This window comes from Chiloscyllium punctatum, chromosome 7 (assembly GCF_047496795.1).
Source record: "Chiloscyllium punctatum isolate Juve2018m chromosome 7, sChiPun1.3, whole genome shotgun sequence".
In the NCBI taxonomy this organism is placed as follows: Eukaryota; Metazoa; Chordata; class Chondrichthyes; order Orectolobiformes; family Hemiscylliidae; genus Chiloscyllium; species Chiloscyllium punctatum.
Window position 1 is genome coordinate 134,983,851 of NC_092745.1, and position 26,091 is coordinate 135,009,941.

At 48.9% G+C, this 26,091-nt stretch overlaps 1 protein-coding gene across 7 annotated transcripts in view; it reads right to left on the reverse strand.

The window, feature by feature from the left end:
• Positions 1 to 2,115: 2,115 nt before the first annotated feature.
• Positions 2,116 to 26,091, reverse strand: part of col11a1a (collagen, type XI, alpha 1a) — a 444,140-nt gene continuing 420,164 nt past the window's right edge. For all 7 annotated transcript variants that reach the window (XM_072574917.1, XM_072574914.1, XM_072574912.1 and 4 more), the window contains 8 exons: positions 25,994 to 26,047; positions 24,946 to 24,981; positions 23,500 to 23,553; positions 15,805 to 16,054; positions 13,871 to 13,983; positions 4,312 to 4,380; positions 3,886 to 4,119; positions 2,116 to 3,774 (listed from right to left, as the gene is read on the reverse strand). In XM_072574917.1, the coding sequence (XP_072431018.1) occupies positions 3,628 to 3,774; positions 3,886 to 4,119; positions 4,312 to 4,380; positions 13,871 to 13,983; positions 15,805 to 16,054; positions 23,500 to 23,553; positions 24,946 to 24,981; positions 25,994 to 26,047 (957 nt within the window). In that variant the 3' untranslated portion in view covers positions 2,116 to 3,627. The remainder of the gene's footprint in view (positions 3,775 to 3,885; positions 4,120 to 4,311; positions 4,381 to 13,870; positions 13,984 to 15,804; positions 16,055 to 23,499; positions 23,554 to 24,945; positions 24,982 to 25,993; positions 26,048 to 26,091) is intronic.

Here is a 26,091-nt window from a genome sequence, read left to right on the forward strand (position 1 = left end):
TTCCCTCATAATACTGGTTTTCCTTCAGTTCCTCCCTGTGTTCCCTGATTACTGTCGTTGCCCTTTTTTGTTTTGCTTGGCCTGTAGTAACTGGCTTCTACCAGTGAGTGAGAGTTCCTCGGACTGCAACACCGGGGTGATCAAGGATAGTTCTTTACCTGTGATCTTTACTCATGAACATTCAAACCCAGGCCAGTGCTCACAGGTACCTCACCATACAAGTATACTTCAGGAGAGTTATAAGTGGCTTTCTTAATTGCTGTCCTTTATCCCTCAATAGGAAATCATAAAATGTGTGTGCAATTTGGGATATAATTCACAGATTATAGAAGATGGTGTACTCTGCTGCTACTGAGTGTCAGTGGTGGAGGAAGTGGATGCTTGTGGATATGGCACCAATCAAGTCAGCTGCTTTGTCCTGAATGGTGTCAAACTTCTTGAGTGTGGTTGGAGCCACACCATCCAAGCAAACGGGGATCTACAAGTCACAATGCAGAAATTCACCAAAGATCCTCAGACAGCACCTTCCAAAATTACATCTACTTCCATCTAGAAGGACAAGGGCAGCAGATACATGGAAAACCACACCCTGCAAATTCCCCTCCAAGCCCCTCACCATCCGATTTGGAAATACATTGCCATTATGTCAGTGCCACCAGATCAAAATCCAGGAACACCCTTCTTCCAGGACATGGACTGTAACCGTTCAAGGAGGCAGAATGGGGAAGCTCTGTTTGAGCAGCTGACAAAGATGGAACACTGTGGGCCTGTTTTGTACACAGCATTTCCCCTGGTTATACTGAGCTGCGATGTCCCTGTCATTGAAGATGCCCCAGTTTATGAATCAGCAGTAGGGGGGGGGCTAAGGTTGGTTGAGTTTGGCCAGGATTTGCAGTCTGTCTGGGCTAATCCCTCTCCCACACTGCTCCAGAGGGGGATGCTATACTCTCTGTGCTTGTGCTGTTTTTGGCAGGACCACAGTCTTTAGCTGACACATATCCAGGGGCGATCACACTGCCCACTCCCTCCACCTGACCCACAGCTGTTTGAGCAAAAGCTTCAAGAGCGTCATTGTCCCATCTATCCGCTCACCCTCCTCTATGACCTATCACTTTCTGTCAGGCTACTGTTTATGGAGGCTTGCTGTGTACTGTCGCTTTGATAGAAAAGATGACAATGATATTTCATACTGGATCGTGGTATGTCATGGGAAGATGCCATAGAAATGCAGGTCTCCCTTTCCACTGGGAGCCTGTGATGTCAGCAATGGGACTGATTCAGGCGCTATACAGACAGGGGAGGAGCAATGGAAAGAATTCAGGAGCAGGCTGTTCAGACATTTTTGAGATGGGACAGTTGGTTTGCGACGCTGAATAATACTGATTGCACTGGTCCAACTCCTGTCTTGGTAAAGGTACTCTGTAGCCCTACCTCCCTCCCCTCCCATCCCCTGAGGAGCAGGGACCCTCAGGATACACTCACTATCAGATGCATCTCTCCCTGTCTCTCTCTCTCTCTCTCTCTGTCCAATGAGCAAGCCATGGAGATGGCAGAAACTTTCATTTTAACAGCTTTACACACCGAGCTGAGAACAAGTGCTGAATCGTGCAATCCAATCGAAAGCTTTGAAAATTATTTTATTTTTATATAAACTTTTTTTAGTAAAATACAGAAAGTGATGTGCTACAGGTGTAGCAATACAACGTAACTGTAAATCTGAAAGCGGTTTGATTTTCTCATCTAACTCAAATCATTCTACAATTAATTTATAAACCAACAGAAGACTGAAAAAGACTATCATGTGTGTTCTTCATAAATCTATATAAATAGGAACCATTTAAGGAGTTACCTGTTTTTGATTGTAGTCTTTGACATTATTGATTTAGTTATAAAGCTGGGACTGTACTGGTGAGAAACCCCTCTCACTGTTAACTTGGAGGAAGTTTGTTGGTTCACTGTAAACTCCTTACGTCAGATTGTTGTGAGGGCTTAGCCCAGGTTCTAAATTTCCCCACAACACCATGCTTCCCCTGAGACTTCTCCGGCTTTAATTCAAACAAATTTCTATCAAGCTCCCAAAAAAAATACTTTTTTAAAAAAGCAGAACTACCAAGGTAGACAAGACTTGACTTTTATTCATGAAATTCTCTTACTATTTTCCAGGTCGATATTTACAAACGTTGCTCTGGAAATGAGAGGAAAGGCAGTATTTCCATTTGAATCTCAAGTGTCACAGATTATTGGATGGAGTCTGAATACCAATCAACTCTGAAGGTTAATAGTTAACCAAACACTTCTTTTCAAGTCTTACATAGATCAGGAAACAAATTCCAAGATGGAAATTGTTAGAGAAGGAATTGCAAAATCCAATGTTAACAAACAATGAATGTGGAATTTTTGGATGTAAGTGGATCGCTACTTACTTGTTGCTTAGCAACGAGTTAGAATCACATGACCTAGACATATTATGGTCTTTGCATGGCCTTTCATGAACAATGAGTTAAATAGTTTGTTTAAGGGAGAGAGCAGCCCAGTCTAGCTTCTCCAGGCAGCACTTAGCTTTAATAAAAGGTGTCTCAAATAGACCTCATGTTCCAACCACTGGAGAACCAATTTCTCTGCTTCAACTAAAGAGTGCCAAGCAAAGCAGAAAGATTGAGTGTTTGGAGGGGAGCACAGCAAGAGGCCAGGAGAATGAGTTCTTAAGCTCAGGTTGTGTAAATCGCTGAGATTCACTGGGGTAGCTCGAACTTATCAAATGTAGATTAGTCAATTCTGCAAGTGTTTTTGACTCCATTTTACATCGTGGACATTTCAGAATCCAATGAAAATGTATAAATATAGCACCATAACACAGTGTCCTGCACCCTTTTGCAGAGTCAGTCTCCACAATTGGGCAAGTCGTTGTAAAAGGAGACATCAGCAGCATCCTAAAAGGAGCTGTCAGTTACAGGAGCAAACAGTTCACTTCATCACCATGGGTGGCCTTTTGAAGGAATTCTTCAATTGGCTCAAAGTTCCAATGATATTCACTTGGCCTCAGCTCAGCTCCCAGTTACATGTTAGAGAGCAGCATCTGTTCACACAAGTACAGTGCAGGAAAGAATACAGCTCATTCACAAGAGGCTAACATTTTATTTTGTTTCTTTTTAATTATTACAGTTTGCTTCTGAGTTTCCAAAAAAAGGTTAAAAATGGCTCTTTGAAAAATGGCAGCTAGAGAGACACATGCAAGTTCTGAGAGTGGAAACAGATAGAAATGGTATTTTACAATAAAATAATTACAGTTCATTAAAATACACCTTCAGACCACCTTGGCAACGTGTGTGAGCACCTTGAGTAGTCAGTTACACAGTTTCTGCCACTCTCTGTTGGCTGATGTTCTCCCTCCAGATTGGACCAAAGCTTTCCCTTTGGCAGCGACACAACTCCACATCATTTACGTTCCTCTAGGATCCCCATAACAGGTTTAAGTCATGTGATTCTGACCCCACAAGGGCATTTAATAATTTCTAGATAATAGTACATACATACACAGTGAGAGAATGTTTACTCCATCCAGGATCAAAACTTGCACGTGTCTTGTAGTGGGTGGGTGCGATGAAGGTTTTGGTTTGTCTCAGTCTCTTAGCCCAGGAAACAAACAGGACCCACCTCAAATCCAAACTTCTGGTTCGTGTTGCCAAAGTCACTCACCAACAAGTCAATGATAGGCACTTGATCCACTTTTGGAGTGTTAATCTCAAGGACAGTCTTTTCTAAACCTTTCCGGAACTGAAAAAACAACAACATAGATATTTACAGCCTCAGCACAGGATAAAATCTGAACTGAACAGAGACTTAAACTTTATACAGTCTTACACAGACCAATCATACAGCACTCACCATACAACCATCTGAGATGGCTTTGATGTACAGATTATTATCATGTGACATCTCCTCATCATTGGAACCCAGGAATCGGAGTGCCTTATCGTAGCTGTCTGAGGCTGCATCGTACCAGGCCACAGAGTTCTGACAGTTATATGTGAGATTCTGCCTTGCAGAGGCACTCAACAGCTTCAGGAATGTCATCTGCACCAAGTTAATCGGCTCACCCTGGGCGTCCACATATGCCAGCTGTGAAAGGAGCACGGAGACAAGAGTTTAAATTATTCTCAGAAATCAGTGGAATTAGGAAATCAACATTTAAAACACACAGCTCTCATTTACTCTGCTTTGTTGCAGTGAATTGTCTTAACTTAAAGCTACAGGTTCAATCAGACAATAAACAAAGAGAATAACAAACAATTTCCAACAAGTAAAACTGACCAGTTTTCCTCTCTTGAACTCACTGAACCAGGAGCCAGGAGTTTCCTTGGGCCAAGGAGAGATTCGAACCTGCAACATAAGGAACAGATGTCTGATTACGTGAACAAAACTCATCGATCCAAGTCAGGAAATTAAACCATGATGTTAGGAGAAAAATTCCAATCTGCGATAGTCACAGAGAAACATAGAACATAGAACATTACGGCTCAGTACAGGCCCATCGGCCTTCGATGTTGCGCCGACCTGTGGAACCAACCTGAAGCTTATCTAACCTACACTATTCCATTCTCATCCATATGTTTATCCAATGACCATTTAAATGTCCTTACAGTTGGCGAGTCTACTACTGTTGCAGTGTGTTCCATACCCCTACTACTTTGAGTAAAGAAACTGCCTCTGACATCTGTCCTATGTCTATCACCCCTCAATTTAAAGCTGTCTCCTTGTGCTAGCCATCATCATCCGATCATATGTAGACAGGACAACAAGAGGTGAGGCCATACTGGATTTGGTTCTGGGTAATGAACCAGGCCAGGTGTTAGAATTGGAGGTAGGTGAGCACTTTGGGGACAGTGACCACACTTCGGTGACTTTTACTCTAGTGATGGAGAGGGATAAGTGTGCATTGCAGGGCAAGAGTTATAGCTGGGGACAGGGAAATTATGATGCGGTGAGGCACGACTTAGGATGCGTGGCTTGGAAAAGTAGGCTTCAAGGCAAGGGCGCAATTGATATGTGGAGATTGTTCAAGGAGCAACTATTGAGTGTCCTTGATAAGTATGTACCTGTCAGGCAGGGAGGAAAGGGTCGTGTGAGGGAGCCGTGGTTTAATAAGGAATTGGAATCCCTTGTTAAAGGGAAGAGGGCGGCCTTTGTAAAGATGAGGTGTGAAGTTTCAATTGGGGCAATTGAGAATTATAAGGTAGCCAGAAAGGATCTGAAGAGAGAGCTAAGAGCAGCAAGGAGGGGACATGTAAAGTCCTTAGTTAGTAGGATTAGGGAAAACCCAAAGGCTTTCTACAGGTATGTCAGGAATAAAAGAATGACCAGGGTAGGAATAGATCCAGTCAAGGATAGTAGTGGGAAGTTGCGTGTGGAGGCTGGAGAGATTGGGAAGACACTGAATAAATAGTTTTCGACAGTATTCACTCAGGAACAGGACATTGTTGCCGACGTGAATACTGAGTCACAATTAATTAGAATGGACGGCTTTGAGGTATGTAGGGAAGAGGAGTTGGAAATTCTGGAAAGGGTGAAAATAGATAAGTCCCCTGGGCCTGATGGCATTTATCCTAGGATTCTCTGGGAAGCAAGGGAGGAGATTGCAGAGGCATTGGCCTTGATTTTTATGTCCTCGTTGTCTACAGGAATAGTGCCAGAAGACTGGAGGATAGCAAATGTGGTTCCCTTGTTCAAGAAGGGGAGTAGGGATAACCCTAGTAACTATAGGCAGGTGAGTCTCACTTCTGTTGTGGGCAAAGTCTTAGAGAGAATTGTAAGGGATAGGATTTATGAACATTTGGATAGGAATAATGTGATCAAGGATAGTCAGCATGGTTTTGTGAAGGGCAGGTCGTGTCTCACAAATCTTATTGAATTCTTTGAGAAGGTGACTAAGGAGGTGGACGAGGGGAAAGCGGTAGATGTGTTGTATATGGATTTTAGTAAGGCATTTGATAAGGTTCCCCATGGTAGGCTACTGCAAAAAATACGGAGGTATGGCATTGAGGGTGAGTTGGAGGTTTGGATTAGGAATTGGCTGGCTGGAAGAAGACAGAGGGTAGTAGTTGATGGCAAAGGTTCATCTTGGAGTGCCGTCACTAGCGGTGTTCCGCAAGGATCTGTTTTGGGACCATTGCTGTTTGTCATTTTTATAAATGACCTGGAGGAAGGGTTAGAAGGTTGGGTGAGCAAGTTTGCGGATGATACGAAAGTCGGAGGAGTTGTAGACAGTGAGGAAGGATGTGGCAGGTTACAGCGGGATATAGAGAAGCTGCAGAGCTGGGCAGAAAGTTGGCAAATGGAGTTCAATGTAGCTAAGTGTGAGGTGATTCACTTTGGTAAGAGTAACAAAAAGATGGGGTACTGCGCTAATGGTCGGATACTTGGTAGTGTGGAAGAGCAGAGGGATCTTGGTGTCCATGTACACAGATCTCTGAAAGTTGCCACCCAGGTAAATAGTGCAGTGAAGAAGGCATATGGTGTACTGGCTTTTATTGGTAGAGGAATTGAGTTCCGGAGTCCTGAGGTCATGTTGCAGTTGTATAAGACTCTGGTGTGGCTGCATCTGGAGTATTGTGTGCAGTTTTGGTCGCCATACTATAGGAAGGATGTGGAGGCACTGGAACGGGTGCAGAGGAGGTTTACCAGGATGTTGCCTGGTATGGTAGGAAGATCATATGAGGAAAGGCTGAGGCACTTGGGGCTGTTTTCATTGGAGAAAAGAAGATTTAGGGGTGACTTGATAGAGGTGTACAAGATGATTCGGGGTTTATATAGGGTTGACCATGAGAACCTTTTTCCACGTATGGAGTCAGCTATTACGAGGGGGCATAGCTTTAAATTAAGGGGTGGTAGGTATAGGACAGATGTTAGGGGTAGGTTCTTTACTCAGCGAGTCGTGAGTTCATGGAATGCCCTGCCAGTAGCAGTGGTGGACTCTCCCTCTTTATGGGCATTTAAACGGGCATTGGATAGGCATTTGGAGGATAGTGGGCTAGTGTAGGTTAGGTGGGCTTGGATTGGCGCAACATCGAGGGCCAAAGGGCCTGTACTGCGCTGTATTTTTCTATGTTCTATGTTTATGTTCTATCTTATTTGTCTCAATTAAGTCACTTCACAATCTTCTTCTCTCTAACTAAAACAGCCTCAAGTCCCTCAGTCTTCCCTCATAAGACCTTCCCTCCATACCAGGCAACATCCTGGTAAATCACCTCTGCACCCTTTCCAAATCTTCCACATCCTTCCAGAACTGTATGCAATGCTCCAAGTGTGGCTGCACTAGAGTTTTGTACAGCTGCAGCAGGACCTCGTGGCTCTGAAACTCAATCCCTCTACCAATAAAAGCTAACACACCGTATGCCTTCTTAACAACCCTATCAATCTGGGTGGCAACTTTCAGGGATCTATGTACATGGACACCGAGATTTCTCTGCTCATCTACACTACCAAGAATCTTAACATTAGCGCAGTACTCTTTATTCCTGTTGCTTCTTCCAAAGTGAATTACCTCACACCTTTCTGCATTAAGCTCCATTTGCCACCTCTCAGCCCAGCTCTGCAGCTTGTCTATGTCCCTCTGTCATCTGCAACATCCTTCACACTATCCACAACTCCACTGACCTTAGTTAATTTGCAAATTCACTAACCCATCCTTCTACATCATCATCTAGATCATATTTTTAAAAATGACAAACAGCAGAGAGACTACAGCTAAGGTAAGACAGTTTGTTTCAAAATTACTTACCTGTAGCGGGCAGCGGTTTTTTTTTTCTCTCTTCACAAAAAGAGCGGGAGCAGCAGAGGAAGTGACGGTAAACAGAGGGGCAGCCGGGAAGGAGAACGGTGAGTATAAATACTCCCCCTTTAATTCACCAACGGTCATTTGAGTGGGAGCAGCGGCCGAGGAAAAACGAACCCGGGAGACTACAGCTAAGGTAAGACAGTTTGTTTCAAAATTACTTACCTGTAGCGGGCAGCGGAAGTGAGGTTGGAGCGCATAGCTGGGCGGGAAGGTAAGTGATTAGTATTTGAGTGGGTGTGTTCTAGACCCCAGGTTATTGACTCAGTGTTCTTGTTTTTGGAGACAGTGTACAGTCATGGCAGCACAAGCGGTGGAATGTTCCTCCTGCAGGATGTTTGAGGTAGGGGTGACCACCGATACTCCTGCCGACTTCGTGTGCAGGAAATGCAGTCAGATCCTGATCCTCACCGAACGAGTTAGGGAACTGGAACTGGAACTGGATGAGCTGAGGATTATTAGAGAGGCTGAGAGGGTGATCGATAGAAGCTACAGGGACATAGTTACGCCAGAGAACAGAGGTAGCTGGGTAACAGTTAGAGGTGGGAAGGGGAAGAAACAGGCAGTGCAGGGTTCCCCTGTAGTCGTTCCCCTAAAAAATAAGTATGCAGCTTTGGAAACTGTTGGGGGGGACAGCCTTGCAGGTGTAAGCTGCAGTGAAGGGGTCTGTGGCTCTGAGATTCAGAAGGGAAAGGGGGAGAAGAAGAGAGCGCTAGTTATAGGGGACTCTCTAGTTAGAGGGACGGACAGGCGGTTCTGTGGACATGGGCGAGACTCTCGGATGGTTTGTTGCCTCCCGGGTGCTAGGGTCCGAGACGTCTCGGACCGTGTCTTCAGAATCCTTAAGGGGGAGGGTGTGCAGCCAGAAGTCGTGGTACACATTGGCACCAACGACATAGGTAGGAAGAGGGGCGGGGAGGTCATTCAAGAGCTCAAGGAGTTAGGCTGGAAGCTAAAAGCTAGGACAGACAGAGTCGTCATCTCTGGGTTGTTGCCGGTGCCACGTGACAGAGAGGCAAAGAATAGGGAGAGAGTGCAGTTGAACACGTGGCTGCAAGGATGGTGTAGGAGGGAGGGCTTCAGATATTTGGACAATTGGACTGCATTCTGGGGAAGGTGGGACCTGTATAAACAGGACGGGTTGCACCTGAACCAGAAGGGCACCAATATCCTGGGGGGTAGGTTTGCTAGCACTCTTCGGGGGGGTTTAAACTAATTTGGCAGGGGGATGGGATCCGGACTTGTAGTCCAGCAAGTAAGCTAGCTGTGTGTCAGGATGTCCAAGACTGTAGGGAGGCTGTGGAGAAGGTAGCACTGACAGGGACTACTTACGGACACAGAGATGGGCTCAAGTGCGTATACTTCAATGCAAGGAGTATCAGAAATAAGGTGGGTGAACTTAAGGCATGGATCGGTACCTGGGACTACGATGTTGTAGCCATCACGGAAACATGGATAGATGAGGGACAGGAATGGCTGTTGGAGGTTCCTGGTTACAGATGTTTCAGTAAGATTAGGGAGGGTGGTAAAAAAGGAGGGGGGGTGGCATTGCTAATTAGAAATGGTATAACGGCTGCAGAAAGGAAGTTTGAGGGAGATCTGCCTCTGGAGGTAGTATGGGCTGAAGTCAGAAATAGGAAAGGTGCAGTCACCTTGTTGGGTGTTTATTATAGGCCCCCCAATAGCAGCAAAGATGTGGAGAAACAGATTGGGAAACAGATTTTGGAAAGGTGCAGAAGCCACAGGGTCGTAGTCATGGGCGACTTCAACTTCCCAAATATTGATTGGAAGCTCTTTAGACCAAGTAGATTGGATGGGGCGGTGTTTGTGCAGTGTGTCCAGGAAGCTTTTCTAACGCAGTATGTAGATTGTCCAACCAGAGGGGAGGCCATATTGGATTTGGTACTCGGTAACGAACCGGGACAAGTGGTGGGCTTGTTAGTGGGTGAACATTTTGGTGATGGCGACCACAATTCTGTCACTTTCACCTTGGTTATGGAGAGGGATAGGTGCACACAACAAGGAAGTTTTTACAATTGGGGGAAGGGAAATTACGATGCTGTAAGACAGGATTTGAGGAGCATACGTTGGGAGCATAGGCTGTCAGGGAAGGATGTGGTGGAAATGTGGGACTTTTTCAAGGAGCAGATACGACGTGTCCTTGATATGTATGTACCGATCAGGCAGGAAAGAAATGGTCGTGTGAGGGAGCCTTGGTTGACGAGGGAGGTTGAATGTCTAGTAAAGAGGAAGAAGGAGGCTTACATAAGGTTGAGGAAACAAGGTTCAGACAGAGCAGTGGAGGGATACAGGATAGCCAGAAGGGACCTGAAGAAAGGGATTAGGAGAGCTAAGAGAGGGCATGAAAAATCCCTGGCGGATAGGATCAAGGATAACCCCAAGGCATTCTATGCGTATGTGAGAAACCTGAGAATGACGAGAACGAGGGTAGGTCCGATCAAGGACAGTGGTGGGAGACTGTGTATTGAGTCGGAAGAGATAGGAGAGGTCTTGAACAAGTACTTCTCTTCAGTATTTACGAACGAGAGGGACTGTATTGTTGAAGAGGAGAGTGTGAAACGGACTGATAAGCTAGAAGAGATATCTGTTAGGAAGGAAGATGTGTTGGACATTTTGAACAACTTGAGGATAGACAAGTCCCCCGGGCCTGACGGGATATATCCTAGGATTATGTGGGAAGCAAGAGAGGAAATTGCAGTACCGTTGGCAATGATCTTCTCGTCTTCACTGGCAACGGGGGTGGTACCAGGGGACTGGAGAGTAGCGAATGTTGTGCCCCTGTTCAAAAAAGGGAATAGGGATAACCCCGGGAATTACAGGCCAGTTAGTCTTACTTCTGTGGTAGGCAAAGTAATGGAAAGGGTACTGAGGGATAGGATTTACGAGTATCTGGAACGGCACTGCTTGATTAGGGACAGCCAGCACGGATTTGTGAAGGGTAGGTCTTGCCTTACAAGTCTTATTGAATTCTTCGAGGAGGTGACCAAGCATGTGGATGAGGGTAGAGCAGTGGATGTAGTGTACATGGATTTTAGTAAGGCATTTGATAAGGTTCCCCATGGTAGGCTTATGCGGAAAGTCAGGAGGCATGGGATAGAGGGAAATTTGGCCAATTGGATAGAAAACTGGCTAACCGGTCGAAGTCAGAGAGTGGTGGTAGATGGTAAATATTCAGCATGGAGTCCAGTTACAAGTGGAGTTCCGCAGGGATCAGTTCTGGGCCCTCTGCTGTTTGTAATTTTTATTAATGACTTAGATGAGGGAGTCGAAGGGTGGGTCAGTAAATTTGCAGATGATACAAAGATAGGTGGAGTTGTGGACAGTGAGGAGGGCTGTTGTCGGCTGCAGAGGGACTTAGATATGATGCAGAGCTGGGCTGAGGAGTGGCAGATGGAGTTCAACCCTGCCAAGTGTGAAGTTGTCCATTTTGGAAGAACAAATAAGAATGCGGAATACAGGGTTAATGGTAGGGTTCTTGGTCAGGTGGAGGAACAGAGGGATCTTGGGGTCTATGTACATAGATCTTTGAAGGTTGCCACTCAGGTGGATAGAGTTTGTAAGAAGGCCTATGGAGTATTATCGTTCATTAGCAGAGGGATTGAATTCAAGAGTCGTGAGGTGATGTTGCAGCTGTACAGGACTTTGGTTAGGCCACATTTGGAGTACTGTGTGCAGTTCTGGTCGCCTCACTTTAGGAAAGATGTGGAAGCTTTGGAGAGGGTGCAGAGAAGATTTACCAGGATGTTGCCTGGAATGGAGAGTAGGTCATACGAGGATAGGTTGAGAGTTCTCGGCCTTTTCTCGTTGGAACGGCGAAGGATGAGGGGTGACTTGATAGAGGTTTATAAGATGATCAGAGGAATAGATAGAGTAGACAGTCAGAAACTTTTTCCCCGGGTACAACAGAGTGTTACAAGGGGACATAAATTTAAGGTGAAGGGTGGAAGGTATAGGGGAGATGTCAGGGGTGGGTTCTTCACCCAGAGAGTGGTGGGGGCATGGAATGCGCTGCCCGTGGGAGTGGTAGAGTCAGATTCATTGGCGACCTTTAAGCGGCATTTGGATAGGTACATGGATGGGTGCTTAATCTAGGATAGAAGTTCGGCACAACATCGTGGGCCGAAGGGCCTGTTCTGTGCTGTATTGTTCTATGTTCTATGTTCTATGTTCTAGCAGTGGCCACAAAACAGATTCTTGTGGCACACCACTAGTAACCGAACTCCAGGATAAACATTTCCCATCAATCACCCCCCTCTGTCTCCTTTCAGCTAGCCAATTTCTGATCCAGACCGCTAAATCACCCTCAATGCCATGCCTCTATTTTGTGCAGTAGCCAATCGTGGGGAACCTTATCAAACACTTTAATGAAATCCATATTCACCACATCAACCACTTTACCCTCATCCACCTGTTTGGTCACCTTCTCAAAGAACTCAATAAGGTTTCTGAGGTATGACCTACCCTTCACAAAACCTTGTTGACTATCCCTAATCAACTTATTCCTCTCTAAATGATTATAAATCCTATCTCTTATAACCCTTTCCAACACTTTACCCACAACCGAAGGAAGGTTCACAGGTCTATAATGACCAGGGTTGTCTCTACTCCCTCTCTTGAACAAGGGGACAACATTTGCTACCCTCCAGTCTTCTCAGCCTCCGCTAATAAAGACAAGAACATTATTTGCAATTCTCTAATTTTCTGGCGCCTTCCTGAGTTCAGAGAAAACTGGAAGATGGTGGTCAGTGTCTTTGCAAATTCTCCCCTCACTTCCCTCAAAATCCTTGGATGTATCTTAGCCAGTACTGGTAGCTTGTCAAGGTTAAGTGCCAACGATCTAACCAAGACATTATTCTCATTAATTTTGATTTCTACTCATGACAGAGTTTTACAAAGATGGATGTAGAGGATTCATTAGCTTTTACTGGGTGAGGGATTGAGTTTCGGAACCATGAGGTTATGCTGCAGCTGTACAAAACTCTGGTGTGGCCGCACTTGGAGTATTGTGTACAGTTCTGGTCACCACACTATAGGAAGGATGTGAAAGCTTTGGAAAGGGTGCAGAGGAGATTTACTCGGATGTTGCCTGGTCTGGAGGGACAGTTTTAAGAAGAAAGACTGAGGGACTTGAGGCTGTTTTCGTTAGAGAGAAGAAGGTTGAGAGGTGACTGATTATCTTATATATCTCAATCTAGAGGGTTAGATAGGGTGGACAGTGAGAGCCTTTTTCCTTGGATGGTGATAGCTATCATGAGGGGACATAGATTTAAATTGAGGAGTGATAGATATGGGACAGATGTCAGAGGTAGCTTCTTTACTCAGAGAGTAGTAGAGGCGTGGAATGCACTACCTGCAACAGTAGTAAACTAGCCAATTTTAAGGGCATTTAAATGGTCATTGGATAAACATATGGATGAGAATGGAATAGTGTAGGTTTGATGGGCTTCAGACTGGTTTCACAGATCGGTGCAACATCGAGGGCCGAAGGGCCTGTACTGAGCTGTAATGTTCTATGTTCTATGTACCTCAGCCACGACCCTGCCCCTGTATGTAAATGTGCCATTTGGTCTATCATCAGCCTGATTCCTCCTTTAGCCTACCTCTTACTGTTTCTATGCCCATTGAAGATTTTGGGATTTCCCTTTTGTTAGCTGCTCCTCTTTTCTCATAATTCTTCGTTTCTCCTATCGGCTTTTTCACACCGACCCTTCCCCCAAACCTTTAATATTCCTGTTGATTCAGAATTGTATTTATTGCCTTGCTGTGATTCAGTGAGTTGTATCGGGTCCTGGGCGTTAATGTGGGCTGAGTTTTAAAGATGGATTAGTGGTGCTGGAAGAGCACAGCAGTTCAGGCAGCATCCAACGAGCAGCGAAATCAACGTTGAAATCACTCTCTGGTTCCATGAAGCTGGGAGTGAGATGAATGGATAGTTCTTTGACAGATCTAGCATGGGTGGGATCGGCTGAATGCCGTGCTCCTGAGCTGATGGTTTGTCTGAAATAATGAAGTACTCACGCCGTCAGATTTCCTGTCGGGATAGATACAGGTCTCGCCTCCACTGGTGAAGTTGCAGTACACCTTGAAGGAATCTCCGTGGCAGCCTTGGTTTGGATCAATCCAATATTCACCTGATGGGGAGCAGAAACAGAAAGACACATCCTTACAGTGTGAGAATGATTCCATCAGCAACAAAATGTAGCAGAACATTCCAGAAACATAAAGCAAGCTCAACATACAGAAAAATATCCAATTTCCAGCAATGAAGCAAGCCATTCAGCCCATCTGCCCCAAGTGTCCCACATTCCCACTTCCACAGGGGTGGGGGAGGAGTGAGTCCTACAATCTCTCTCTAATCTCTTGGTGAAGAATGTTTTCCTGAATTCCTGATTGGAATTATTAGGGATCATCTTACAATTATGGCTTCTAATTTTAAACTCCTCCACATTTCACATCATCCACCCTTTCAATTCAGTTTTTAATTTAAAAGCTCACTCAACTCTCTTGACACGATTCTAAAGAAAACTAATCCCTCTCTTTCAACCTCCCTGATTGAAATCTTTTAGCTTGGTGACCTTTTCGTGAATTTTCCCTGTGTCTTCTCTAGTACCCCTCTGTCCTCTGTCCTTGTGGTTTATAAACATAATCACTGCTCCTTCAGCGTCACTGTGTCAAACTCTTGGAATTCTCTGCCTAAGGGCATTGTGGGTCAATCGATAGCATATGAATTGAATTGTCATTAACGTGAAAGAGAACCCCAAAACCAGCCAGCACTTTGTAAATAGTTAACAGATGGCAAGAGGGGTGGGTGTGTTCTGGGACAAGGAGGATGCTACATAGGGTAGGACTGGAATATTTAATTAGCACGTTGTCTCAGTGTTAATGATGGGGAAGTGCCAGTGTTGGACTGGGGTTAGCAAAGTCAGAAGTCACATGACACTAGGTTATAGTCCAACAGGTTTATTTGAAATCATAAGCTTTCAGAGCATTGCTCCTTCATCAAGTGAAGTAGAGGGAAGTGCTCAGACACAGACTTTATAGGCAGAGAGATAATGGCAAGATAATTCCGGTGATTAAGAGCATCAAAAGATACCACAAATGGTGTGAATGGAGGGTCGACGATAGCTATTCAGCTATTGACACCCTACTCACACCATCTGGGGGCTGTCTCATGATAACCTCCAGTACTGGGGAAAAATCTATCAGGGTCACTCATGGCTGACATGTGGCTCCAAACCCATGGGACTGTGGTTTACTTTTAACCCTACTCCGAATTGGCCCCCTTCTAGGGCAGTGAGGATGTAGAGTAATACTCAAACCCTAGACGTAGGGAAAGAAGAACAAAAAGCAATGAACTATAATCACACTATACAAAACTATTTGGGAGAACTAACTGTTTGGTAGAATCTTACATACCCTCTGGGCAATTAGGGATGTTCAATGCTGCACTGTCCAGTAACACCCACATTCTTTAATTTATTACAAAAAACTGGAAGTTATTTTTGCACTTCAGGATGTCCCTGGAATAACAAACAGTTTTAGATTTGAGCAGGACCCAATAGTGTCTGAGGTCCAGAACATTCTTCCACAAAAATGGGGGTGTGCAAACAGGGGGTCAATCAAGCTTTTAAGACCAAGATGGTGGATTTTTGTTGAGTTAGAAAAATGGAGCCAAGCAGATAGAAATTGTTAAGAGTCATACAGTATAAAAGAGGCCCTTAAACCCATTGAGTCTGTGCTGACCCCTCTCTATAGGCCTTTATAGATGTAGATGAGTCACCATCTAATGGACTGAAGTGTGTGTTTTGTTGAATGGCCTCTCCTTGTCCCTGTGTGTGTTGGAGTAAGATCAGGGGAAGGATCTCCACTTTTCTCTGGGAATGGTGGCACAGGCTCAAAGGGCTGAATGGCCTGTCTGTAATGGTGCTAGATAATGAAGGAGCTCCACTCACCGTCTGGGAAGTCTGGATGAGACAGCTGCAGGTCCTTACAGGTCCGGCCGGGGTTGCTGTGTGTTCCCATTGGATTCTTCATTCGATCAACTTCCATTTTCAAGTTATCAAGGGAGCCAAAGATGTCCTCCATCCCATTGGTGTAATCGAGGATGTTGTCAGCCTCATCAGCCTGGATCCCGTCAGAAGATCTCCGTGTTTTCTTTGGAGTCCGGATTGGCAACGGCTGAATGACCTCACCAGGGGGGCCCTTGAATGATCAGATGGAATAGTGAGACAATCACACCCTTCGAGTGGATCACATCCTCCCCCGAGTGAACCAATCCCAATGCCAGGATTGATGTGCTGCCTGAAGAAGTGGGGGGGGGGGCGCAGATTCAATAACAACTTTTAAAAATGATTCAGGGAAATGCAGGACAGTGGGTTAGTTTATAGGGAAAGAGCAAAGGGGAGTGAGGATTCATTGAAGATACCATTCCAAGGAGCTTGCATAGAGAATGGCCTCTTGCTGTGCAGCATGTTGAGTGTGAGTTAGAATCGCACAGAGCGACTGCCTTGCCTGGTGTTCTCTTCAATGAAGAGGGTGAACCAGCTGTTGACTCTGATCCTGCGTTTTGGATGAACACATTAAACTGACCTTGTGGATGTTATCTGTCCCAGTTACTGTCATTGTGGTCATGTCAGCACTGACAAACAGCAGCATCCCGAGAGCTGAGGGGAGGTGATGGCCCGGTGGTATTATCATGAGACTACTAATGCAGAAACTCAGCTAATGCACTGGGATCTTGGATTAAAGTTTCACCATGGCAGATGGTGGCATTTGAATTCAATAAAAAATGTGGAATTAAGAATCTAATGATGAAACTATTGTCAATTGTCAGAAAAACCCATCTGGGTCACTAATGCCTTCAGGAAAACAAATCTGCCACCCTTACCTGGTCTGGCCTACATGTGACTCCAGACTCACAGCAATATGTTTAACTCTCAACTTCCCTCTGAAATGGCCATTCACTGCAAAGGCTCAAAGAAATGGTACCAGACGGATCAACTGACATTGACCTAGGAACCGGAAAAGACAACGGCAGAAACAGCCCTGTTGACCCTGCACAGTCCCCCTCACTAACATCTGGGGGTTTGTGCCAACACTGAGAGAGCTGTCTCACAGACTAGTCAATTAACAGCCTGACACAGTCATTCTCACAGAATCATACCCTACAGACAATGTCCCAGACCCCACCATCACTATCCCTGGATAAGCCTTGTCCCACTGGCAGAGGTGGTGGCACAACGGGATACAGGGAGGGATGGAGTTGCCCTAGGGGTCCTCAAACCTGACTCTGCACCTCAATAAGTCACATAGCTTCAGATTAAATCTGGACAAGGAAACCTCTTGCTGACTACCATGTACTGTCTTCTCGTGGCTGATGAATTAGTACTCCGTGTTAGAGGGAGTGAGGATGGCAGATGCTGGATATCAGAGTTGAAGAGTGTGGTGCTGGAAAAACACAGCTAGTTAGGCAGCATCTGAGGAGGAGATTCGACAAGAGTCAGGCATAAGCCCTTCCTCAGGAATGTGGCCCTCCATGTTGGACAACACTTGGTTGAAGCCCTGAGGGGGGCAAGGGCACAGAATGTACTTTGGGGAGGGATCCCAATGTCCATCACCAAGAGTGACTCAGCAGCAGCATTACTGATCATGCTGGTTGGGTCCTAAAGGATACCACGGCTAGACTGGGTCAGTGACAGGTGGTGAGTGAACCAACAAGAGGGAAAAAAACAAACTTGACCTCATCTTTACCAATCTGCCATCTGCAGATATATCTGTCCATGACTGTATTGGTAAAAGTGATCACTACACAGTCTTTGTGGAGATGAAGTCCCGTCTTCACATTGAGAATACCCTCCATCGTGTTGTGTGGCACTACCACCATGCTAAACAGGACAGACTTCAAACAGATCGAGCAACTCCAGACTGGGCATCCATGAGGCACTGAGGACCACCAACACAGCAGAACTACTCCAGCACAATCTGTAACCTCATGACCTGGCATATCCCCCACTCAACCATTACCATCGAGCCAAGGGATCAACCCTGGTTCTACTGCTCCTTGGATGCTGCCTGAACTGCTGTGCTTTTCCAGCACCATTCTAATCTAGAACCCTGGTTCAATGGAGAGTGCAGGAGGGCATTCCAGGAACAGCACCAGGCATACCTGAAGATGGGTGTCAACCTGGTGACAACACCAATCAGGACTACTTGCCAAACAGCATAAGCAGCAAGTGATTGACAGAACTAAGTAATCCCACAATCAACAGATCAGACCTAAGCTCTGTAATTATGCCCACATCCAGTCATGAATGGTGGTGGACAATTAAACAACTCATTGGAGGAGGAAGCTCCACAAATATCTCCATCCTGAATGATGGAGGATCCCAGCACATCAGTCTCTTTGTTCAGCAACACTCCCTAGGACCTTACCATTAAGTGTATAAGTCCTGCGAAGATTTGCTTTCCCAAAAAGTAGCACCTTGCATTTATCTAAATTAAACTCCATCTGCCACTCCTCAGCCCATTGGCCCATCTAGTCAAGATCCTGTTGTAATCTGAGGTAACCCTCTTCGCTGTCCACTACACCTCCAATTTTGCTGTCATCTGCAAACTTACTAACTTTACCTCTTATGCTCACATCCAATCATTTACATAAATGATGAAAAGTAGAGGACCCAGCACCGATCCTTGAGGCGCTCCACTGGTCACAAGCTGTTCCAGTACAGTTACAACACTGACATCTACTAGACAATGTGAAAGATTGCCCAGAGGAGAGGGGAGAGTGACAGCCCTTATTAAGGCTGCATTCGACTGAGTGTGGCATCAAGGAGCCCTGGCAAAACTAGGCATCCAGCAGCAAACTCTCTTGTGGTTGGAGTCATACCTAACACATAGGAAGATGGCTGTGATTGTGGAGGGTCAGTCATCTCAGCTCCAGGACATCTCTGCAGGAGTCCCTCAGGGTAGTGTACTAGGCCCAACAATCTTCAGCTGCTTCATCACTGACCTTCCCTCCATCATAAGGTCAGAGGTAGGGATGTTTGCCAGTGATTGCACAGTGTTCAGCACCATCTACAACTCCTCAGATGCGGAAGCAGTCCATGTTCAAATGCAACAAGATCTGGACAATATCCAGGCTTGTGCTGACATGTGGCAAGTAACATTCATGCCACACAAATGCCAGGCTGTGACCATCACCAATAAGAGACAATCCAACCATCATCTTTTAACATTCAATGGTGCTACCACCACTGAATCCCCTATTATTAACATCCTGGGGGTAACCATTGACTAGTAAGTCAATTAGACATACCATGTAAACACAGTGGCTACATGAACAGGTCAGAGACTAGGAATAGTGTGGTAAGTAACTCCCCTCCTCACTCCTTAAACCCTGTCGACTATCTACAAGGCACAATTCAGGAGTGTGATGGGATAGTTGCCATTTACCTGGATGAGTGCAGCTCCAACAACACTCAAGGAGTTTGATATCATCCAAGGCAGAGCAGCTGTTTGATTGGCACCACATCCACATGCAGCCTGTTCCTCCCCCCCCCCCCCCACCCACCCCCCCCAACCCTCAGTAGCAGCGGGTACTATCTACAAAATGCACTGCAGAAATTCACCAATGATCCTCAATCTGCACTTTTTAAACCCATGACCACTTCCAACTAGAAAGTCAAGGGCAGCAGATTCATGGGAACACCACCCCTTGCAAACTTCCCTCCAGCCATTCACCATCCTGACTTGAAAATATATCACTATTCCTTCACTGTCACTGGGACTAATTCCTGGAAATGGCTCCCTAAGGGCATTTCGAGTCAACCTACAGCACATGGTCTGCAGCGGTTCAAGAAAGCAGCTCACACCCACCTTCTCAAGGGGCAACTAGGGCTGGGTAATAAATACTGGCCCAGCCAGTGACACCCACATCCCACATATGAATAAATATAAACCGAGTATCATGCTCACTTCAGACAGCGGTAAAGAGTTACCCAAGTTCCCATGTGCATCAGGACTGCAGCTTGTCTCTGTGAAGGACAGTGGTGAACCAGATGGGTTTTTAATGGCACCATCACAGCTTTACTGAGAGCAGGGCTTTACAAGTTGTTGTATTTCTCAGTCAGCACAGTGCGCAGACCTATCTTCACCCCCCCACACCCACTGTAGGGTGGTTGTCAACTCATCCACCTGAAACCTGGCTTCACTACTGAACATTACGTGGGGTGGTGGGGTGGTGGTGGGGTGGTGGTGGGGTGGTGGTGGGGTGGTGGGGTGGTGGGGCGGTGGGGTGGTGGTGGGGTGGTGGTGGGGTGGTGGGGTGGTGGTGGGGTGGTGGGGTGGTGGTGGGGTGGGGTGGTGGGGGGGTGGGGGGGCGGTGGGGTGGTGGGGTGGTGGGGTGGTGGTGGGGTGGTGGTGGGGTGGTGGGGTGGTGGTGGGGTGGGGTGGTGGGGTGGTGGGGTGGTGGTGGGGTGGTGGTGGGGTGGTGGGGTGGTGGGGTGGTGGTGGGGTGGTGGTGGGGTGGTGGGGTGGTGGGGTGGTGGGGTGGTGGGGTGGTGGTGGGGTGGGGTGGTGGTGGGGTGGTGGGGTGGTGGGGTGGTGGTGGGGTGGTGGTGGGGTGGTGGGGTGGTGGGGTGGTGGTGGGGTGGTGGGGTGGTGGGGTGGTGGTGGGGTGGTGGGGTGGTGGGGTGGTGGGGTGGTGGTGGGGTGGTGGTGGGGTGGTGGGGTGGTGGTGGGGTGGTGGTGGGGTGGTGGGGTGGTGGTGGGGTGGTGGGGTGGTGGGGTGGTGGTGGGGTGGTGGTGGGGTGGTGGGGTGGTGGGGTGGTGGTGGGGTGGTGGTGGGGTGGTGGGGTGGTGGGGTGGTGGGGTGGTGGGGTGGTGGTGGGGTGGGGTGGTGGGGTGGTGGTGGGGTGGTGGGGTGGTGGTGGTGGGGTGGTGGGGTGGTGGGGTGGTGGGGTGGTGGGGTGGTGGGGTGGTGGTGGGGTGGGGTGGTGGTGGGGTGGTGGGGGTGGGGCGGTGGTGGGGTGGTGGGGCGGTGGTGGGGTGGGGTGGTGGTGGTGGGGTAGTGGGGGGGTGGGGGGGGGGGGGGGGGGGGGGGGGGGGGTGGTGGGGGGGGGGGGGGGGGGGGGGTGGGGGGGGGGGGGGGGGGGTGGGGGGGGGGGGGGGGGGGTGGGGGGGTGGGGGGGGGGGTGGTGGGGTGGTGGGGGTGGTGGTGGGGTGGTGGGGTGGTGGTGGGGTGGTGGGGTGGTGGTGGGGTGGTGGGGTGGTGGGGTGTGGTGGGTGGGGTGGTGGTGGGGGTGGTGGGGTGGTGGTGGGGTGGTGGGGTGGTGGTGGGGTGGGGTGGTGGGGTGGTGGGGTGGGGTGGTGGGGTGGTGGGGTGGGGTGGTGGTGGGGTGGGGTGGTGGTGGGGTGGTGGTGGGGTGGTGGTGGGGTGGTGGGGTGGTGGTGGGGTGGTGGGGTGGTGGGGTGGTGGTGGGGTGGTGGTGGGGTGGGGTGGTGGGGGGGTGGTGGTGGGGTGGTGGGGGGGTGGTGGGGTGGGGTGGTGGGGGGGTGGTGGTGGGGGGGGTGGTGGGGTGGTGGGGGGGTGGTGGGGGGGTGGTGGGGTGGGGTGGTGGTGGGGTGGGGCGGTGGGGTGGTGGGGCGGTGGGGTGGTGGTGGGGTGGGGTGGTGGTGGGGCGGTGGGGTGGTGGGGGGGTGGTGGGGTGGTGGTGGGGTGGGGTGGTGGGGTGGTGGTGGGGTGGGGCGGTGGGGGTGGTGGTGGGGGGGTGGTGGGGTGGGGTGGTGGGGGGGTGGTGGGGCAGTGGTGGTGGGGTGGTGGGGTGGTGGGGTGGTGGGGTGGGGTGGTGGGGTGGTGGGGTGGTGGGGTGGTGGTGGGGTGGGGTGGTGGTGGGGTGGTGGGGTGGTGGGGTGGTGGTGGGGTAGTGGGGGGTGGGGTGGTGGTGGGGTGGTGGGGTGGTGGTGGGGTGGGGTGGTGGGATGGTGGGGTGGGGTGGTGGTGGGGTGGTGGTTGGGTGGTGGTGGTGGGGTGGGGTGGTGGGGTGGTGGGGTGGTGGGGTGGGGTGGTGGGGTGGTGGTGGGGTGGTGGTGGGGCGGTGGTGGGGGGGTGGTGGGGCGGTGGTGGGGTGGTGGTGGGGTGGTGGGGTGGTGGGGGGGTGGTGGGGGGGTGGTGGGGCGGTGGTGGGGGGGTGGTGGGGCGGTGGTGGGGTGGTGGTGGGGTGGTGGTGGTGGGGTGGTGGGGCGGGTGGTGTGGCGGTGGTGGGGTGGTGGGGCGGTGGTGGTGGGGTGGTGGGGTGGTGGGGTGGTGGTGGGGTGGGGTGGTGGTGGGGTGGTGGGGTGGTGGGGTGGTGGTGGGGTAGTGGGGGGGTGGGGTGGTGGTGGGGTGGTGGGGTGGTGGTGGGGTGGGGTGGTGGGATGGTGGGGTGGTGGTGGGGTGGTGGTTGGGTGGTGGTGGGGTGGGGTGGTGGGGTGGTGGGGTGGTGGGGTGGGGTGGTGGGGTGGTGGTGGGGTGGTGGTGGGGCGGTGGTGGGGGGGTGGTGGGGCGGTGGTGGGGTGGTGGTGGGGTGGTGGTGGGGTGGTGGGGTGGTGGGGGGGTGGTGGGGCGGTGGTGGGGCGGTGGTGGGGGGGTGGTGGGGCGGTGGTGGGGTGGTGGTGGGGTGGTGGGGTGGTGGGGGGGTGGTGGGGCGGTGGTGGGGTGGTGGGGCGGGTGGTGGGGTGGTGGTGGGGCGGTGGTGGGGCGGTGGTGGGGTGGTGGGGGGGGTGGTGGTGGGGGGGTGGTGGGGTGGTGGGGGGGGGGTGGTGGGGTGGTGGGGGGGTGGTGGGGGGGGTGGGGTGGGGGTGGGGTGGGGGTGGGGTGGTGGTGGGGTGGTGGTGGGGTGGTGGGGGGGTGGTGGTGGGGTGGTGGGGGGGGTGGGGTGGTGGTGGGGTGGTGGGGGGGTGGTGGTGGGGTGGTGGTGGGGTGGTGGGGGGGGGGTGGGGTGGTGGTGGGGTGGGGTGGGGTGGTGGGGCGGTGGTGGGGTGGTGGTGGGGTGGTGGTGGGGTGGTGGGGCGGTGGTGGGGTGGTGGGGGGGGGTGGGGTGGCAGGGGGCAGCCTTGGTCACACCCCTCCTCCCCTGAGCCCTCCATATCCACCAACCTTGAAATACAGCAGTGATGAGGAAGGTGGTAGGGGGGTGTATGTGAACATGATTTCCAGCATATTGTCTTGGCTCTTAATCTGTGATCGATCTAATTCCCATCTCCGGAGGTTTCAAATTTCTGAAGACAAAATGGATATTGCACTTTGGAATTTCTAGGTAAGGATTTTCGAGGCCAGGCTGGGTTGAGAAATTGTGTTAATTTGATATTGATTAAAACATTACAAATCGGTGCTTAGCAAAATGGATGGATTTTCTGGCATTACTCTGTAAACAGTTAGAGGCAGGGACTGAGTTCTGGGCAATTTAAAATTGATCAAATTCTTTCATTACAACAAGGATCACACATTAAACTATTTCATTGATTGTGACAAGCTTTGGGATGGCTTGAGATTCTGACAGGTGCTATAGAAATGCAGGTCCTGTTTTTCACTTTCTGTTGAGTAAGTTCCCGGATCAACATTTCAGCCAATCCCTATCCATCACTGTTTCCCACAGCTGCTCATCACTTACAGGAGGTCCAGGAGGTCCCATCAATCCTGTGTCTCCTTTCTGCCCAGCAGGACCCTGAAAACAAGAAGAAAGACTTAGCAACACAAGACACTGCCCAGGAAACTCTCACTGTCGCTCACACACACTCTCGCCCACACTTTCTCTGGTGCTCATGCTCTCTCTCTCTATCTCTCTCTCTCTCTCACTCACTCATGGCCTTTCTCTCTTTCTTGCTCACACTCACTCTTTCTCTCTGTCTCTGTCTCTCATTCACGCTCACTCTGCCGCTCGTGGTCTTTCTCTCTCGCTCACAGCCTTTGTCTTTGTCTCTCTCTCTTTCTCTCTCTCACACACACACACACACACACACACACTCTCTCTCTCTCTCTGTCTTGCTCACAGTTAACTGCAGACAGATTCACAATCTCAGAAAGACTGTGGACTATTAAAAATGTCAAAGGGACACAGGAATGTAAGTCCCAGTCCCATTATGTGCTGGTCTGGGAATCAGGAGAGCTGGGACAGGGAGGAAACTGAAGCACAGCACAACCAATTGAATGTAGGGTAGTCAGTTTAAACAGTTTGTATTTAGACTGTTGAGTGATTTAACCTTCATCATGGGAGTCCCAGACTGTTAAACGCTGCTGAAATGTCGAGAAGGTCTGTTTATGTGCTGTTATATAAAGGCTTTTAAAATATCTTGATCTTGTAAACGTCAAGACAGACAGACTGGATCTGTTCCGGAGAATTGATTAAACAGTTTCTGCTGGACTGCTTTAATTTACAGGCCATCCGGTGTTGGTTAGAAAAGGACAATAACATTTGTAGCTTCAATCAAGTTCCTTTTTAACATTTCCCTGGGGGATATTAGATCGTTATGAATGTTTGATTATGTTTCAAAAGCTGCAATTATCTCAACAGAAAGTTCTGAGTTCACAGCTTATTGACAAGTTAAAAAAGGCTACTAAAAGATTAGCTGTCTTTGGTGTGGGGCCTGAATGCACATTGTTTGTTTTTACAGCAGATTAACCAGGAGAGAAGATTTAGAACCTATCAAGTCTATACTAATGAGAATGGTATTAGAATGTTAGCAGTATGTTTTGTTCAACTCCTTCACATCTCCAGTGTGTCTCTGGGGGATAAGAGATGAACAGTTATGGAAGTTCTCACAGGTAGGTATGAAGGAGTTTGGGAATTGGTGGGGGTGAGGGTGATATGACTTTAATGGGGACTAAGTTCCAGAGATCCCAGGTGAGGTTATAAGCAGCCAGCTGGATATTCCCTTACCCCGGGGCACACAGCATTTACCGGTAAACTCTAACCCCTATCACACCATTGCCTCTCCAAGGTGAACAGTCCCTCCATTAAATATCAACACCTGAGGCAGATTTTCAGAGTTGAACTAACTATCAGTAGCGAGCATGACTTTGAAAAGAAAAGCAGTGAACAAACTGTTTCATTACTTACTACTGAACCCTTTGATCCCTTTGGACCAAGTGGACCCTACAATAAAACAAAGAGAATTCAGAAACTTCACCTCTGATGGTTCCCCAACTCAGAGCAACACATTCAATTCTTAGTCAATAACAAATTATACAACACATTGCATTTAGCAATGTGTTCCAATTCTGCAGAGAATGTTCTGGAAGCAATGATAAAACACCCTGATTCCCAATGCCAGAATTACTTCAAGTTCTCCAACAGAAAAAGGCTATTTGGCCTACACTGGGGTTTCTGTCCCCACCCAGCCCCTCGTCATCTCAGCCTGACAGCAGACCCTTTGATTCCTTTCCCAGCTCATGTGTTTATCCAGCTTCCCCCTCAATGTGTCCACAATATTCCCTTCCGCACCCTCCCTGGGTTCCACATGTCCCCAGCCCACCCCTGTGGGAGTGAGTCCCACATTCCTCAGTCTCTGGGGGAAGATGTTATTCCTGAATTCCCACTGGGATTTATTAGGGACTGTCTGATATTGATGACCACTCCCCCACAAGTGGAAACATCTTCTCTCTATTTCACCCTCTGTTGCTGTTCATTTCCCAATCAGCTCCCCCTCAGTCGGTCTTTTCTTGACAAAGCTCTACAGACTGCCCAATGGATCCTGGTCGTTAGAACTGCTCCTTCAAATTGAAAGAACTGCGGATGCTGTAAATCAGACACAGAAACACAAGTTGCTGGAAAAGCTCAGCAGGTCTGGCTGCATCTGTGGAGAGAAATCAGAGTTAATGTTTCGAGTCCAGTGACCCTTCCTCAGAGCTGAGCAAGTTCCATGGAAGGTCGGTGGAAGTGAAACATAAGCTTTGATTTCTCTCCACAGATGCTGCCAGACCTGCTGAGCTTTTCCAGCAACTTGTGTTTCTGTGTCTGATTGTTTGCTTATCTCCAGTGCCATATTTCTCAATAGGGGACCATCAGTTCCACCAGGGTCTCTGGGACTGCTCTTCGATCCTCAGTGCTCTCACTCAGTAGCTGGGTTTCTGCAGAATGGTTTCAGTTTGCTCTGTTTCTTACTTACAGGTAAACCGGGGGGTCCAGGGGGGCCGAGGGGTCCAGAGGATCCGGTAATGCCCTGTGGAGAGAGTAGCAGTAACTCTGAGCAACAGAAAAAAGCTT